Source organism: Cimex lectularius, unplaced genomic scaffold (assembly GCF_000648675.2).
Source record: "Cimex lectularius strain Harlan isolate CLEC.00 unplaced genomic scaffold, Clec_2.1 scaffold129, whole genome shotgun sequence".
Classification (NCBI taxonomy): Eukaryota; Metazoa; Arthropoda; class Insecta; order Hemiptera; family Cimicidae; genus Cimex; species Cimex lectularius.
The window spans coordinates 443,188-459,823 of NW_019392715.1; the positions used below are offsets into that span (position 1 = coordinate 443,188).

A 16,636-nucleotide genomic window follows, 5' to 3' on the forward strand; every position below is an offset into this window, starting at 1 on the left:
TTGCCTGGACTCGATAATTATGGCGGGGGATTCGGACGGATTGAGGACTAGGGAATTATTTTTTTAAATTATATATTATAAAAGGCAATCAACCGCTTTGGGTCATTTTCCGCCTTAAAAAATTTCAAGCTGGGTGGTGAGAGGGCCATAGCTCAGGAATCCCCCAATAGCGGGAACCAGGGCCCCGGCAGCATCACACGCCCCGGTCACCCCTTCACAACCACCACCAGGTGGGCACCCAAACCGCAACCCGAGACACCACCCAACATTGGGTGGATTACAGATTATTGCATACTGAACTTGAATGAGTTTTTATTAAATTATTATATTATTTTATCTTCATATTTCCGAAATTAGTTTAGTTATTTTAAGGAAAGTTACTAGTTTGTTTATTTGGTCAAAGTCATCACTAAGCGAGTCTTTGAGATTGGTCGGAATTTCCAACCGATGTCTTTCTGCTATATATTTTTTGCAATTTGTCAAAATGTGTTTAACTGTCATTCTTTCTGTGCAAACATCACAAAGCGGAGTCTCTTTTTTTGCCATGAGATAAGAATGAGTAAGCCTACAATGACCAATTCTGAGCCTAGCAAGGACATGAGTTTTCACTTGGAAAAAGGGACACTAGAGGATGGGAAGGGCATGAGAGAATTTTCCTCTTCCTTATTGCATAATATGCAGATGGGATCATCATTGTGTATGCTCATGTTGTGTAGAACAACGAAGAAACAACATCCCGCAATGCACTAAATGCCAAAAGTATGCCAAAAGTACCAGGGTATACTGTTACCACCATCCTAAATGCCTCAAGTGTGCAGGACCTCACCTTTCTTACGACTGCGTCAAACCACCAACCTTACCCGCCACTTGCGCATTATGTGGCGGTGCACACCCCGCCAACTACCGAGGATCGCTACCCATAAAGAATTGCAGTAAATACAAATGCATAGGCAAAACAACAAAGATACTCAGCCGTCCCTGTTCCAACAACCAGGACACCGCCGGCAGCATCCAGGAAAATGACAACCGTGCCAAACCATGTACCAACAGCGGATACTATTACGTTTTTTTTACGAAAAAAATAATAATGGATTTTCTTGTGTCTTGCCTGTGCCTGCGCGCGGAGGAAAAAAAATGTTAGTTTTAATTTGTGTAAACTTGAATTTTGGCGTGGAAGATAAGAGCGTCAGGCGGCAGCACGAGCGTGGGCGTCGAGGCCTGGAACGAGACCGAGAGCGAGAAGGTTAAGGGCCCTCGGCCCGGAGAGACGGAGGGACGAGCGGCCAAAGAAAAGGGGAAATTCCCGCTGCTGCGGATGGTCGTCCTCATTAACCTGGCATCTTCCCCTGGTCAAAGTGATGGGGAAGAGAACTCGGAAGAGGATTCGTGGTGCTACGAGGACGAATCATTTCCCCCGACTGAGGCTGCTCCTGGATGAGGACCACGCTGCGCCAGGGCCCCGACGTGAGTTCGCCGAAACGGCCGATTGACTTTTTTTTTTTAAATTTTATTTGATTAATAACTTTTTTTAGATTAAGTTTAGTTATAAGAAAATTGTTACGCTAGGTTAAGGTTTTCTTTGTTTTATTAAGTAATGAGTCATTTTAGGTTAAAGAGTTAAGATTTAGTTGCTAAGTAGTTTAATTGTCATTTATTTATAAGATTATTTCCGATGTAAGAGAGTTTAGTGTAATATGGTATAAAGTCAAGCGGTCTTTTGATGTTTGTTGTGAACCTTTTATTTGGCGGAGGCCAAATGGTCTAGTTTTTTTTTGCTGTTCACTGTACCCGTTGTGGGAAGCACAGGTAAGGCACCGGCGTTTAAAATTATTGTTAATTATCTTCCTCTATCTCTATCTCTACCTGTCCGGAGGATGGATTTGGGCCCCGGGTTTTGTGGCGATCCCAGACGCACGGCAGTGAGCCGGCTGGATGCGCGAGGCTCAGTCGGCGCCTTTGGTCTGGTGGTTACGATCGCCGACTTGGGTCTCGAAAGTTGCGGGTTCAATTCCAAACTCCGTTAGTTGTTTTTTTCCCTTTTTGATTTCATTTTTTTCTCTTCTTCCTTCCTTTACCTCTATTTCTTTTCTTCTCTTGGGGTTTCGGTATTTACCCTTCCCAAAAATACCGTGGCGCTCAACAATTCCCTACCTCTCTCCTTCACCCACCCCATTCTCCACTGAGCGACGGGACCTACTGTTGTCGGCCGAAGTTTCGACCGTAACAATACCTCCAGACCTCATCTACACCCTCGACAGGAAGACCACCAGTTATCAGCGAATCACACTGGGCAATCAATCAGCAGCTCAGCTACGCCAAAGTGGCAGGTAGATCTGTCAGACCAACCATTCCTACCCCCACTCCGCCCCAACTTCCACTGACAACATCATGACCCACCTCACTTCCTTCTTAAACGCCATTTCCATTCTAGAGATTCTGCTTAATTATGCCAACGTTTTACTAAAAAAAGCTGAAAGAAGGAGAGGGAGCGAGAGTGGGGGGAGAACGATTAATTGCCTTCCGAGTGTGTATAAGTGATTTTGTAAATTACGTGAACCTGCAACGGGGTTTTTAACGGAAGGAAGTTTTGATGTGTCATCGGCAAAAGAAAAATGAAAGTGTTAGGGTGAGTGGGAAGATCAGCCGTATAAATTGTGTGGTGATTAGTGACCGTTAATCGATAATTATTCAGAAATCGTGAGATGATGTCTGTGTGATGTAGGTTTCAGAAAAACATTTTCTAGAGATTCGTTCGTATAAATTGTGTAGAGGAGAGAAAATACGCTATCCTGTGGAACTCAAGCGATAATCGAGTAAATGGAGAAGAAAGAAGCGTTTTGATTAGTTTGGAAGTAACGATCTGTAAGATACGATTTTAATATCAGGAATAGAGTAGATGGTAGTAGCTTCCACAGAAGTCTGGGTACCATACCTTATCAGATGCCTGAGATATAGACCAAGAAGACACCAAGGCAGTGGCAATGATGTTTAAAACCGGATGAGCTTGAAGAAAATGTAGTGGCAACTCCAAAAGCTATCTAACCAAAAGGTGATAAGGAGTAATATGGGATGGAATTTCGTTACAAAGGCGGAGCAACGGTAGTTTTTCGAAAATGTTCCAGATTATTAGTAAAAGATTGATTGGTCTGTAAAAACTAGGAAGGTGTGTGGGTTTGATAGGTTTAGGAACAACCTTTATTGGAGATTTTTAGTTGAGATGAAACTAAGCTAATGGCACGAGCGGGATTCGAACCCACGATCTTCGGCTTGATACGCCGCTGCTCTACCACTTGAGCTATCGTGACCTCGATCCACTCGGACATCAACTACCCACCTTAACCGCACCTTTTGAATTTTCCCTCCTTTTTTTGCCATTTTTCAAATGTCGAGTAATCGGGTTGGATTCTCGACGACAAATGAAATGGCCACGGAGAGCTTTAGTGAAGTATACTTCATTTTTAATCATTAAATTCACTAATTTCGTTGTCCGCTTGGCCAATTAATATATTACAATTAATTAAGGTCTTTAATTGAGATAAAAATTGGTCAAAAAAATAATTGGTCAAGCGGGCCACGAAATTAGTGAATTGTAAGTTGGTGTAATTTAAAAAGATAAATCAACAAAAACCTGCTTTTTCTATATTTTAGCAAACATTCTGTAACCAAAGTTGACCAGGAAATGGTCAAAACTTGGATTTGTAATCATTGTTTTGATTATAAAATCGTCGTGTGAAGGTCAGCGTTTAATAGATAAATTATGAAAATGATTGCTTTTTTAGTGAGGTAGAGTTGACTTCTCTGGGACTAAATGGTTTGGAAGGAAAGGAAAGTTGTAGGGGTTCGTGAAGTGCGTTGAGAATGTTGGTGGAGTAAACTGAGTCGGGTATGTCTGAGTATGAAGTGAATATGTTTAATAAATACTGTGCTTGGAGTTGGACTTTATCCTCGTCAGATTTTGCCCATGATCCGTATGTTCATCGTAGAGGGTGAGGCGTATTTTTGTATTTTAGTACTTCCTTAATCGTGATCTATAATGAGTTGTCGTAAGTTGTCCATGTATCTGTGTATGTGGAATATTGATTGTTAGATTATAGTATGTTTATAGTAATTTATACTATTTTATAGAATAACTAACCGTAAAACCGTAATTCAGCCCATTCCGTTTCGAATCATCATTGAAATGAAAAACATAGACACTTCCGGATTCGTGGACATCAATAGTTTTGTTTAAAAGTTCTGCTAAAACCGCCGAGAAACTGCCATCTAATTGTAAGTGTGTAAAATCTCTCACTGCTAATCTACCCTAATTTCCGGCGGGTTATTTTAGTTTTTGGCCGTCGTTGTGTGTTTTTATTTCTAACACAATTCTAGATTGTATCAAGTGTACAAACGGTTCAGAGGTGGGCTACAGCAATGGCAGGTCAGTCGATAGACTTTTTGTATTAATGTTACTTAATGTTAATAAAGGCTTAATATGTATTAAGAATAGCAGGATAATTGAAGTATCACCATTCAATAATAATGAACTTAAACGTAGCGCGAAACTTGTTACACATATGTACATGCAAATTTAGTTTACTGATATGCATACTGGACAAATAAAACATAAAGTCAAACATACACTGTTAAAAAATAGCTTCCCTAAGGTACATAGAATAATTAACAAAACATTAATACGTTAGACTTCAGTAATGATAATAACGTGTGGTGATTAGTGACCGTTAATTGATATTTATTTAGTAATCGTGTGATGCGGTCTGGTGTGATGTAGGTCTCAGAAAAACATTTTCTTTATCGTGCCAACGTTTCGATCTTTATTGAGATCATCTTCAGGGCCTGGGATTTACAAACATTGTTTACATATAACAATTACATTTTGGATGTGGAAAAGTGAATTTATACAATGCAAAATATATTTTTTATATATTCAATCAAAGTATTTCTACTCACTCAAAGTGTTTGTCTTCTGTGTAATTGTGCCATTCTTGCGTGTCGTGTCGAGAGTGCCAGTGAGATTTTGCTATTTTGTGTTTATATACGTTGGATTTTGAAGGGGTGGGGAAGGATGTCGGTATAGAAAAGACATTTTTGTATAAGGCGTCGGCTTCTTTGAGGTGAAAAGAGCCGACGAAGGGAAAAAATGTGTTGGTAATGGTTCGGCCAGATTATCCTTTCAGGATTATATAGAAAGGGATAAATAGGAAAAGGAAAGCTAAATTGTTGGGAAATTAGACTATGTGAAAAATATTTGATGTGTGGAATGTAATGTGATGATATAGGTATGTTATCTGTATTGAATTTGATTAATGATATTGGCGTAGCTGCGACTGAGTTTACATGTATCTGTTCTGTAATTGTTGCTGTGTTTATCTCTGTTGATATAAACCATTTCTAAGAAATTACGTTTAGGTTTGTTTTGTTCTGTAATTAATGCTGTGTTTATCTCTGTTGATATAAACCATTTCTAAGAAATTACGTTTTTGTTTGTTTTGTTCTGTGTAATATTTTTGGATTTTTGAAGTCGAAATTGTGTTGGTGTTCAAAATGGTGGGTCGCGAGTGCTGTAGGATTTTGCTTGGGTTTTTTGCAATAATAGATATGTTGCTTTACTCTCTTGTCCAGATATTGGGATGTAAGACCGATGTAAGTTGCCGGACAGTTTAAACAGTTGATCTCATAAATTACGTCAGATTTATTTGTTATTGGTGTGGGATCTTTAATTTTGGAAAAAAGTATGTTGAATAATTGATGTTGTGTTTATGTCAAAACCTTCAAAATCCAACATATATAGACATAAAACAGCAATATCTCACTGGAACTCTCAACACCACACGCAAGAATGGCACACTTGCGCAGAAAACAAACACTTTGAGTGAGTAGAAATACTTTGATTGAATATAAAAAAATATATTTTTTGCATTGTATGTAATTGTTGTGTAATTGTAATTGTAAGGAAAAGGAAAGCTAAATTGTTGGACAATTAGACTATGAAAAATATTTGATGTATGGAATGCAATGTGATGATATAGGTATGTTATCTGTATTGAATTTGATTAATGATATTGGCGTAGCTGCGACTGAGTTTACATGTATTTGTTCTGTAATTGATGCTTTGTCTATCTCTGTTGATATACACCATTTCTAAGAAAGTAAGTTTATGTTTGTTTTGTTCTGTGTGTAATACTTTTGGATTTTTGAAGTTCGAGGGAATATTTTTAACATAGTCTAATTTCCCAACAATTTAGCTTTCCTTTTCCTATTTTATCCCTTACTATATAATCCTGAAAGGATAATCTGGCCGAACCATTACCAACACATTTTTTCTCTTCGTCGCTCTTTTCACCTCAAAGAAGCAGCTCAACAAAAATGTCTTTCCTATACCGACATCCTTCCCCACCCCCTTCAAAATCAACACGACACGCAAGAATGACACAATTACACAGAAGACAAACACTTTGAGTGGGTAAAAATACTTTGATTGAATATATAAAAAAAATATATTTTGCATTGTATAAATTCACTTTTCCACATCCAAAATGTAATTGTAATATATAAACAATGTTTGTAAATCCCAGGCCCTGAAGATGATCTCAATAAAGATCGAAACGTTGGCACGATAAAGAAAATGTTTTTCTGAGACCTACATCACACCAGACCGCATCTCACGATTTCTAAATAAATAATGATAATAATGATTTATGTACTACATACCGTATGTACTGTATTAACGGACACATATATGTAGATAATATCTCTTACAAATTAGCTGTACTATTCAGAAGTCGATTACAAGAACTTACAGTAAGTATAAATGTTGCGTAAACAGTCTAGATAAAATTACCCGAAGTATATAAAAGAAATATCATTAATAAATTGTATTGCCTATCTTGTGATGCCTCATGTTATTGAATAACCAAGCAGCAATTAAAACAGAATCCAAAAATCCGGACGGATGTGTGACTGGATTTCAGTGGCCACAACACAGACACCGTTTGGACTGAATTAATGGAAAAGCTGCGGATTGTAATAAATATGAAGTTGTATTCATGCATTATCTTAATTATACATGATATCTATTATAGGTATATTACTAAAAAGTATGTATATAATAATTTTTTATTAATTATGTGGATTAAATATATGAATATTATTAGCCCAGTAATTCATTATAAATAGTTATCAATTAATTAAGGTTTTTAGTTGAGATAAAAAAGTCAATGTCACGAGCGGGATTCGAACCCACGATCTTCGGCTAGATACGCCGCTGCTCTACCACTTGAGCTATCGTGACCTCGATCCACTCGGACACCAACTTCCCATCTCAACCCCACCTTTTCAAGGAGGGAAAATTCAAAAGGTGGGGTTGAGATGGGAAGTTGGTGTCCGAGTGGATTGACGTCACGATAGCTCAAGTGGTAGAGCAGCGGTGTATCTAGCCGAAGGTCGTGGGTTGAATCCCGCTCGTGACATAGACTTTTTTATCTCAACTAAAAACCTTAATCAATTGATATATATATATTAATTGGTCAAGCGGACCACGAAATTAGTGAATTTAGAGAATTATAAATAGTTTTAGAGTCCTGATAAAGGGGATATATTCCTCGAAAGTTTGATGAAAGGACTGAGTGTTTTTTAATATGAACGTGAAGGGTGGCCACAAGACCTACACCTCGACCTGAGTAGATCTATCGTGCTCCTCTGTTTTATAACTTTTTATAACTTCAGGTTGTTAATCAACCTCCATAGGCTTGACAGAGTTCCTTAGTAGAAATGATGAAAGATGGAGTGAGTGCGGTGTTCAGTCCTTTTTTAAAAAGATAGTTCCTACTCACAGTTACGGTGAGAAAAAAAGAGGCTCCTTAGTGCTAGATATTGCTTGCGGCTTTTCTGGTCCTTCTCCTGTTGGCAGTATCCGAACAGTTTTCCTTCTGGCTGTACTCTAATCCGGTGCCGGTGTAGTTCGATGGCGGTTGCCTCCCAGTAATTCCATTGTAAGTTTTACGGATGGCAATATCTCTTTGCGTTCATGCCTAAGGTTATTCCATCAAACTTTGGACTCATACATACACTAATACATCCCTTTCAGGATGTATAAACTTTTATGGCCTTTTGTGGCAAGATGCTACGTTTAGGTACACAGTAGTGTTTGGGACCTAGAGAGTCCATGTTGGCTCCCTCTTTGGCCAACATGAAAACTTTTCATTGCCTCTATGCGCTAAACGACCCGGGACTCATGACAGGGTCAGACCAGTGGTGCCGATGACTTTCTGCCAGGGCCTACATGCAGTTCCAAACTCTTTGCTTGGGCTTTAGTGCTGTCTGTCTGTCAAAGAAGATGGCTATCTTCCGGGAAGGTATTCATAGCCGTTTTTCCCAGGCGCAGTGTTCAATCACAATGATTTCAGACTGAAAAACTGTAGCAATTAACCCAAGTTTAGAGTCAGTTCAATCTTTGGGTTCACCCGAAGACTCCAGCCCCCGACCCTTGTAAGTTTTGGAGCCGTCAGTGTAGCAGGAATTAGACTTTGCTTTATATAGAGACTGGGGTTTCGTTGTTAAAACCTCCCTCTATATCCATGAAAAATGTAATTCCTATCACCTTGTCTGTTATGGTCGTGGTTCTGCGTTTACCAAGGTCATCCAGGGCTAGCTCTATAGATATCTCGTTGGTATGCGAATTGTCGCTCATTGAGAGGTTTTTTCTTCAGCGATGTCTCTCGAATGTGGTTCTCCAACAGTCTTTCTAAAACGTTTGTAGTCGATGGGTCGTCCTAATTTTGGTTTGCACAATTCTTTCTTCTGTGCAGTTTTCGGTCTAGGAGCCTAATGTGGCGTTGGTTATTTCCTGCATAGGAATTTCTAGGCTCAATTCCTTGTTCACACTTTGTAAGGATTGTTGGAGGGTTCTTCTCTATCCAATTGGAGTGTCTAGGGCTCCTGTACGTTGTTTCTATGAGAGAAGGAATGTTCAATTAAACCTGATCAACCTATGATCAGAGTTTGATGTTTCCTGGATATATTCCAGTTTTCAGAGAGAAGTAGTTCCTTGAGAAGTAATGTCAGGTCTAAAACTAAAGGTAATCTGATAAGGACTAACCCTCATTGATCTCCGTATTTCCCTATACAATATGGTGAGCATTTGCATCACATTTCAAAATTAGTTTCATGTTTTCTTTTTGGCGTACCTCACTATGTCGTCCAGCAACTTGAGTTGGCTCAATTCCTTACTTGGGAAGTAGGCCGAGCAACCGAGCAGCTAGCCGTCGTCATTTTCCGCCCGTATTCTTTGCTCTTAGGATTGCTGTAATTAGAATAGCTAGAACATAATTTAGTTTGAAGCTAATTGTTGTATTAAACACAATACAAGCCTGGGGCTTGTTGATGTCCTTTGGTATATTGGAATTTTATTCCTTTCACAATCCCCTTAAGTACCCAAGGTGCTTGGTCCATGGCGTCACTCAGGTCCTCCCTGTCAAACTTTCTGTATAGTGTTGCCGATGCGCGTTTGCATGCTTGAGGTTGACCTGAGGTATCCTTCTGTCATTGGGATGAATTGGATCGATCACCCCTATTTGGGATATCTTCCTCCATTCGCCCTACCCGGTGTGGACCTCATTGACCTTTTGAGTGGGCTCGTGTAATTCTCAGCCCCTCTTGCTGAGCCTGCTTTCACGTTCTTGGTTGGGAGGATGAGTTGAGCCTTTCTACTTTGACTTCCGCACTCTTATCTTTTCGACGGAAGCGAATTCTTCTCATCGTGGTGAGGATGTATGTCCATCTTCTGGAGTTCTTGAAAAGGTCCACGCGGGTTTCTACCCAGACGGTTCATAGGTGTAGCTCATAGGTGTGGCTTTTCGCGTACTTACAGAACCTCGGTGCATCATTGGCTCAGGACCCCCTCCCGACAACGGAAGGAATCGGCGGCTATCTTCTGTTCAAGACTGTGAAAGAAGAAGACCTTTGTGACACATCCAGATTAAACAGAAATCATTACGTTTGTTGTTGTTTTTTATATATACCACTACGGCGGTAAGCTTTTTCTTTTTTCGGTTTTTGTATATTTTTTTTATTTTTTTTTCCATGAGTAGCTAGGTAATATAACGTTAGCCCCAACAGAGCCCCGCATATTGCATTTGTAGTTGTATTTATTAGTGTGAGTGGTGAAGGGTGACGGTGAAATACAGGCGTCCCTTGTTTTTATATTGTTCCGATCAACAGCGAGATGATATGCACGACTGCTTTATGGTGGCTTCTAAAAAGGACACCCTGTTTAACAACACCGTCGCCCCTCCAGCAGTGTGTGTGTTTAGGGTTGATAGCGGACTATTGATAAAAGTACCTAAACAACCCTAATTTTTGTTAGATTGATTATTAATACTGTATATAAGTCGAGGTATATCAAGTACTCCACTGACTAATCAGAATGAGTGCATGCATGAGTGTATTTATTCGTGCGACTGCTTTATTCAATTTAAATAGTATTAGGCGAGAATATAGTTTGCATGCGTTTGGAGCCGATGACCTAGCTGTCGATGATACCCCGTTGGAGCCTAACCATGGTAAGGAAGTGATCTTTTGGGCATTTGCCTTAAGGGGGATAGACACAAAAGGACATGTAAAGTTTTTTTGCAATTAAACAACGTTTAGAATACCAATAAGTAATTAGTTGATTTTATTATCAATAAGCAATAAATTTATAAATGAGGCGTTCAAAATGTTAATTTTATTTATACAATTCGAATATAATAATTGCAGACTCCGAAATGCCTGAAAACATTATAACGTTAGAGTGTAACTTGGGAGAAATAGTTTGAACGCTCTAAGTATTAGGTTCCCCCCCCCCCAGGTGTTTCATCATCAGGTATTTCTGTGTCTAGGTCAGACGTGTATGAATCACTGGCACAATATTCGCGTTTCAGGCCGTTGAGTGTCAATAGTGCCGACGCTTGGATTTTTACCAAAAAATGTGGCCAATCTTTCTTAATCATTCTTGTAAACAGGTCAGACAGATTTTTTTTTTATTATGAATTTATGGCGTAATTGGTAGTTTAATTTTTACGTAATGCATTTGTTATAAACAGGCAGGAAAGCAGTTCTATTAACTGCAAAATTGGCAGCTGCAAACGCTTGGCGTCCTACGGCGTGTTTGCTTATTTTAAAATTTTCAATTTTACACTGCTTGTTACCTTAAACAAGACACTTTCTGAGGGGTCTATTGGTAATATTTATTTCTTTACTTTAGTTTAGTATTTTCATATGTTAAACTAATTTCCCCCTAAATGATTCTTTAAACAGAAAAGAATTTAAAGAAATATTTACCCAATCATATCTTATATTTCTTTTCCTTAGTCAATTAATTTGCAACATTTGCCGCGTCGAGAGTCTTCCATTGATAAATGTCAGCGTATAAACAGTTGCGGCCAGCGACGCCTCCGACCAATGAACACAAAAACGTCTATAGATTGGTAGCCGATAATAGAGATTTAATCACAAAAATAGTTATTTTACATAGCAAACCCCACTGGTATGATTTATGACCTTTAATACCCTAATTATCACATAATTCCAAAGTGCCATGGTGGTGTTTTCTTATCGCAAAATGCGTTTTGGATTGGCAACCAGTGTGCAAATTCTAAAAAAATTAGTAGAAAGATATTTGTGGATTTGATTTTTTAATTTGTCTTTTTCTATTTTGACATTTATTCAGAAAATACGGAGCGACCTATTGATTAGTTAAGAACAGTGGTTGATGTTTTAATGCAAAAAACATAATAGTGAATACACCAGCGCTAATATTATGTCTAACTAATAAAGCGTTTTTCGAAACATTTTTTCTAGAATGTCCGGGAGAATGTGGGAGACCGGAGTTGGAGATGACTGGACGAGGGAGGGCAACGGTCTCGTGGGGAGCCCCATCTGCAGTCGGAACGTCCGCCATCGTTGCGTACCGCCTTGAAGTCGCGTATGAAGACAAGCCTTCAAAATGGATAAAGGTAGGGGAATTTCAATTTAATAATAACCCCGAATAAAGCGTTGGGTTTTTCAGCTCGGTTTGTCTCCGAATTGCCATATGGACGTATGTGGCCTCGAGGACGGTGGACTCTGGTTGAGGGTGAGCGCGAGCAATATCCACGGCTACGGCCCGCCGAGACAAAGTCCTATGTACTACATCCGGCCAGATCCTAGCCCACCGATTTGTGTGACGAATCTTGAATGCAGGCCGTACGGTAACCATCTCGTCCTTGCATGCCAGGTAAAACATATGTGAATTTTCATCACTATATAATTTCGAAGTATGGTAGAAGAGCTTTTGTCAAATACACCAGGTCCTTTATTGCAGTTTGATCTTACAAGGGGACGATCAGGTAGGTGGATCACGGATTTGGACCAAACTTTGACGGTGATTCTATATTCCAAAATATCTAACACGTATCTGTGATTTCACACAGAAAAGTAAAAATTGACATTTTCCGTTTGTTAATATTTATATTTTGCCATTCTACTTACTCAAATCAACTATGCAAATATATTCTTTTACAGCATTTTTATGTAGATTGCAATAAAAATATGCTAAAATTTATCAAAGTTTATCAATAACCAAAAAATTTCTAAAAATCAAATATTTCTCAAGGAAATTATGTCATAAAGTTTTTTTTCGTCAAACCATTGGGAAATTGCATTTTAAACCTTTAGAGATCCCTAAATATAAATTTTAGTTTTAACTTAATTTACCGATTTTTTGAACTACAAAATGTTTGCGATTTTTGAAAAGTCGGACGATGTTATTGACATAGTTATAATTCAAAAACTGTTAAAAAAAGAGTAGCTTTTTATTGAGTACCATTAAAATATAATACATATTAATACAGTAAATAGCAAAATTTTTTGTCATAAATTTACCTTGTTTTTCAAATACAAATAATAGCCCGATTTTAATGTTAATTTTAATTCCCTAGTTTCGTGGTCCGCTTGACCAATTAATATCATACAATTAATTAAAGTTTTTAGTCGAGATAAAAAGTCAATAGCGGGATTCGAACCCACGGTCTTCGGCTTGATACGCCGCTACTTACCACTTGAGCTTTCGTGATCCTCTCGGACACTAACTTCCCATCTCAACCCCACCTTTTGAATTTTCCCTCCTTTTTGCCATTTTTCAAATGTCCTGTAATCAATTTGATTTTACTTTTTTACTTTTACTTTCACTAGTGAATTTAATAAGTTTAAAATGAAGTATCCTTCACTAAAGCTCTCCGTGGCCATTTCATTTATCGCCGAGAATCAAATTGATTACACGACATTTGAAAAATGGCAAAAAGGAGGGAAAATTCAAAAAGGTGGGATTGAAATGGGAAGTTAGTGCCCCAGAGGATCGAAGTCACGATAGCTCAAGTGGTAGAGCAGCGGCGTATCAAGTCGAAGATCGTGGGTTCGAATCCCGCTAGTGCCATTGACTTATTTATCTCGAATAAAAACCTTAATTAATCGTTAATTTTAATACAGTTATAAAATGTACTTAATTTAACGAATTATCAACCATGAAAATCGGTCTACAAGGTTTTGAGAATAAACGATGTTACAGCATGCACTAGGAATGTCACTCAGGCAGAAAATTATCGGTCGAAATTATCTGTCAAAAAAGCCGTTTTCACCATTTTCTGAAGATTTCTGCATGAATATTTTTGACTATTGGATGTATGTACGATTACTGAACTGCATGAATTAACGTCAAAATAATTTCTGGACTTTGCTTCCTAACTAGAGTCTTAGTTGACAAGTAAGAATAAGTAATTCCTACTTAATATTCCCACTTTTGCAATTACAACTTGTTGATTATAAATAGACTTGAGAAAATTCTTAATAAATCACTTTAATCGGTATAATGAAGTTTTTTCAAAATTTCATTTTTGTCACAAATTAAATGAGCATAAATCGTTATTTAGAGATTGAAAAAGTATTATTTTTGGTATAGTAATTTCATTGTTTGTAATATAAAAACAGAAACGTGTCCGACGCAGAATATTGTAAGTTGGTATTAAGGTTTTTAGTTGAGATGAAACTAAGCTAATGGCACGAGCGGGATTCGAACCCACGATCTTCGACTTGATACGCCGCTGCTCAACCACTTGAGCTATCGTGACCTCGATCCACTCGGACATCAACTACCCACCTTAACCGCACCTTTTGAATTTTCCCTCCTTTTTTTTGCCATTTTTCAAATGTCGTGTAATCGGGTTGGATTCTCGACGACAAATGAAATGGCCACGGAGAGCTTTAGTGAAGTATACTTCATTTTTAATCATTAAATTCACTAATTTTGTAGTCCGCTTGACCAATTAATATATTACAATTAATTAAGGTCTTTAGTTGAGATAAAAATTGGTCAAAAAAATAATTGGTCAAGCGGGCCACGAAATTAGTGAATTGTAAGTTGGTATGATTTAAAAAGATAAATCAACAAAAACCTGCTTTTTCTATATTTTAGCAAACATTCTGTAACCAAAGTTGACCAGGAAATGGTCAAAACTTGGATTTGTAATCATTGTTTTGATTATAAAATTGCTGTATAAAACCCTTAATACAGACTTTCGTGGATATCGGTATAATTAATTTTTTTACTAATAATTTCGATAACCATATTAATACGGTCCGCATGACTGGCATTTCTCGTATAACTTCTAACATCATTTTACACAAAAGCTATTGGACCGATTTTCATTGATGATAATTCGTTTTAAAGAAATTGTCAAATGCATTTGATTACTGTATGAAACATTAAAATCGATCTGCCTTTTCTACTTTAAAAAAAAAGTTAATTTAAGACAAAGGGTATTTTCTACTAGAAATATTTTACATAGTTTATTGGTACATGTCGTTAAAAAGCTATGTTTCAGATCTTTCAATCGGTATGTATGAAGTTAAAATCCTTTTAAGCTTTTTTAAAGTCGTTTCAATCAGATATTCGGATAACGACTTCTCAAAATCGGAAAAATCATAGTGGGTAAAAAAATCGTTCAATTAAATTTAAAATAAAATTTATATTTAGGATCTCCTGAGGTTCTAAAACGCAATTTCATATTCGTTTCACGAAATCAAATCTAACTTTGTTTCCTTGCAAATTTTTTGGTTTTTAGGAGTTTTTTGTTATTGATAAACTTTGATAGTTTTTACAATTTTTTTTATTGTAATTAAAAATTGATATATTCAAATAATTGTTTTGAGCAAGTAGAACGGAGAAATAAATATATTAAAAAACGAAAAGTTTCAACTTTCAAATTTGTCGTCACCCTGGTGAGACAAGAGCCTATTCACAAAAAGTGCGGATAGGTGTCCGATATTTTGTAATGCGCTATCACAAAAAGGAGTTTGGTCCAAATACGTGACCCGCCATCTTGGTCGGCCCCTTGTCAACCGGGACATGTTAGCCCTTGAAGGCCGAGAAGAGATACTTCTGGTCCTGTATTGTGTAAGGAAAGCCCGGACTTCATTATGAAAACGGGATTTGTTAGTGGATTGCCTCCTCAGTTGACTCATTTCTTCAATATTAAATTGGGTATTGTTTGGATAATCTTAGAACGGTGAAATTGTTCTTGTAGCCTCAGAACGACAGGATATTTAGAAAATTATTAATTTTTTACTTCCCACCGTCTTAATTCCATTGATGAACAATCCAAGATCGAAATAATTTAGATGGACTTTGAAAAAACATTTGACAATGCAAACCAAAATATATTTATTATTGCTCAAGTTTTATCAATTTGAACTGATATACTGGTATGTAATGATAAATAAATTCATTCGAGAATGTGAGATAAACAAAAACCATAACAAAAAAGTTAAAAAAAATTAAACTTGTTATTTTTTTATAGGTTAATAAAGTCATTGTCTTGAAAGTGTTGTACTTGAGCATTTTGAAAATGAAATTGTATTTTTCCTTGCCATTTTTTTTAAATATGTATGTGTAAATTTTTATTTTTTACAAAATAATGTTCTTAATAAAGAAAAAATCAAAATAGGTATTAATTTTGTATAACAATAATGACAAAACGCGCACATTTTCATCTGCCTAACCGTGCAAATAACCAGAGTTTTGTTATTTTATTAAAATTATAAAATACTGTAATATAATTATATTAATACAATATAATTGTTTAGTTCGATTTTTTTTTTGCTACATCATAAAATTAAAATTTACATAATCCATGTCGTACAAGACAAATAAAGTATTTTACTTCATGCAGAAATCCACAAATTACTTATTTCATTAATGATACACCTATAAATCGTACTAGGGCTGAGAAAGAAAATGTACAACTTGAATGGTCCACTGTAAGTGTATTTACTGTACAAAAGAAATTATGTACAATTTTCAATTTTATTTATTTAGAAATCGTGAGGTGCGGTCTGGTGTGATGTAGGTTTCAGAAAAACATTTTCTTTATCGTGCCAACGTTTCACTCTTTATTGAGATCGTCTTCAGAGCCTGGGATTTACAAACATTGTTTACATATAACAATTACATTTTGTATGTGGAAAAGTGAATTTATACAATGCAAAATATATGTTTTATATATTCAATCAAAGTATTTCTACTCACTCAAAGTGTTTGTCTTCTGTGTAATTGTGCCATTCTTGC

The 16,636-nt window shown here is 36.9% G+C and overlaps 1 protein-coding gene across 6 annotated transcripts in view; it reads left to right on the forward strand.

Moving 5' to 3' along the window:
• Positions 1-16,636, forward strand: part of LOC106665607 (myosin light chain kinase, smooth muscle-like) — a 94,271-nt gene that overhangs the window by 1,705 nt on the left and 75,930 nt on the right. For 4 of the 6 annotated variants that reach the window (XM_014392108.2, XM_014392111.2, XM_014392109.2 and 1 more), the window contains exons 2-3: positions 11,839-11,993; positions 12,047-12,253. In XM_014392108.2, coding sequence (XP_014247594.1) covers positions 11,839-11,993; positions 12,047-12,253 — 362 coding nt within the window. Of the gene's footprint in view, positions 1-4,337; positions 4,421-10,976; positions 11,001-11,838; positions 11,994-12,046; positions 12,254-16,636 lie in introns of those variants that run through there. The other 2 variants (XM_014392110.2, XM_024226495.1) reach the window with 2 other exon arrangements.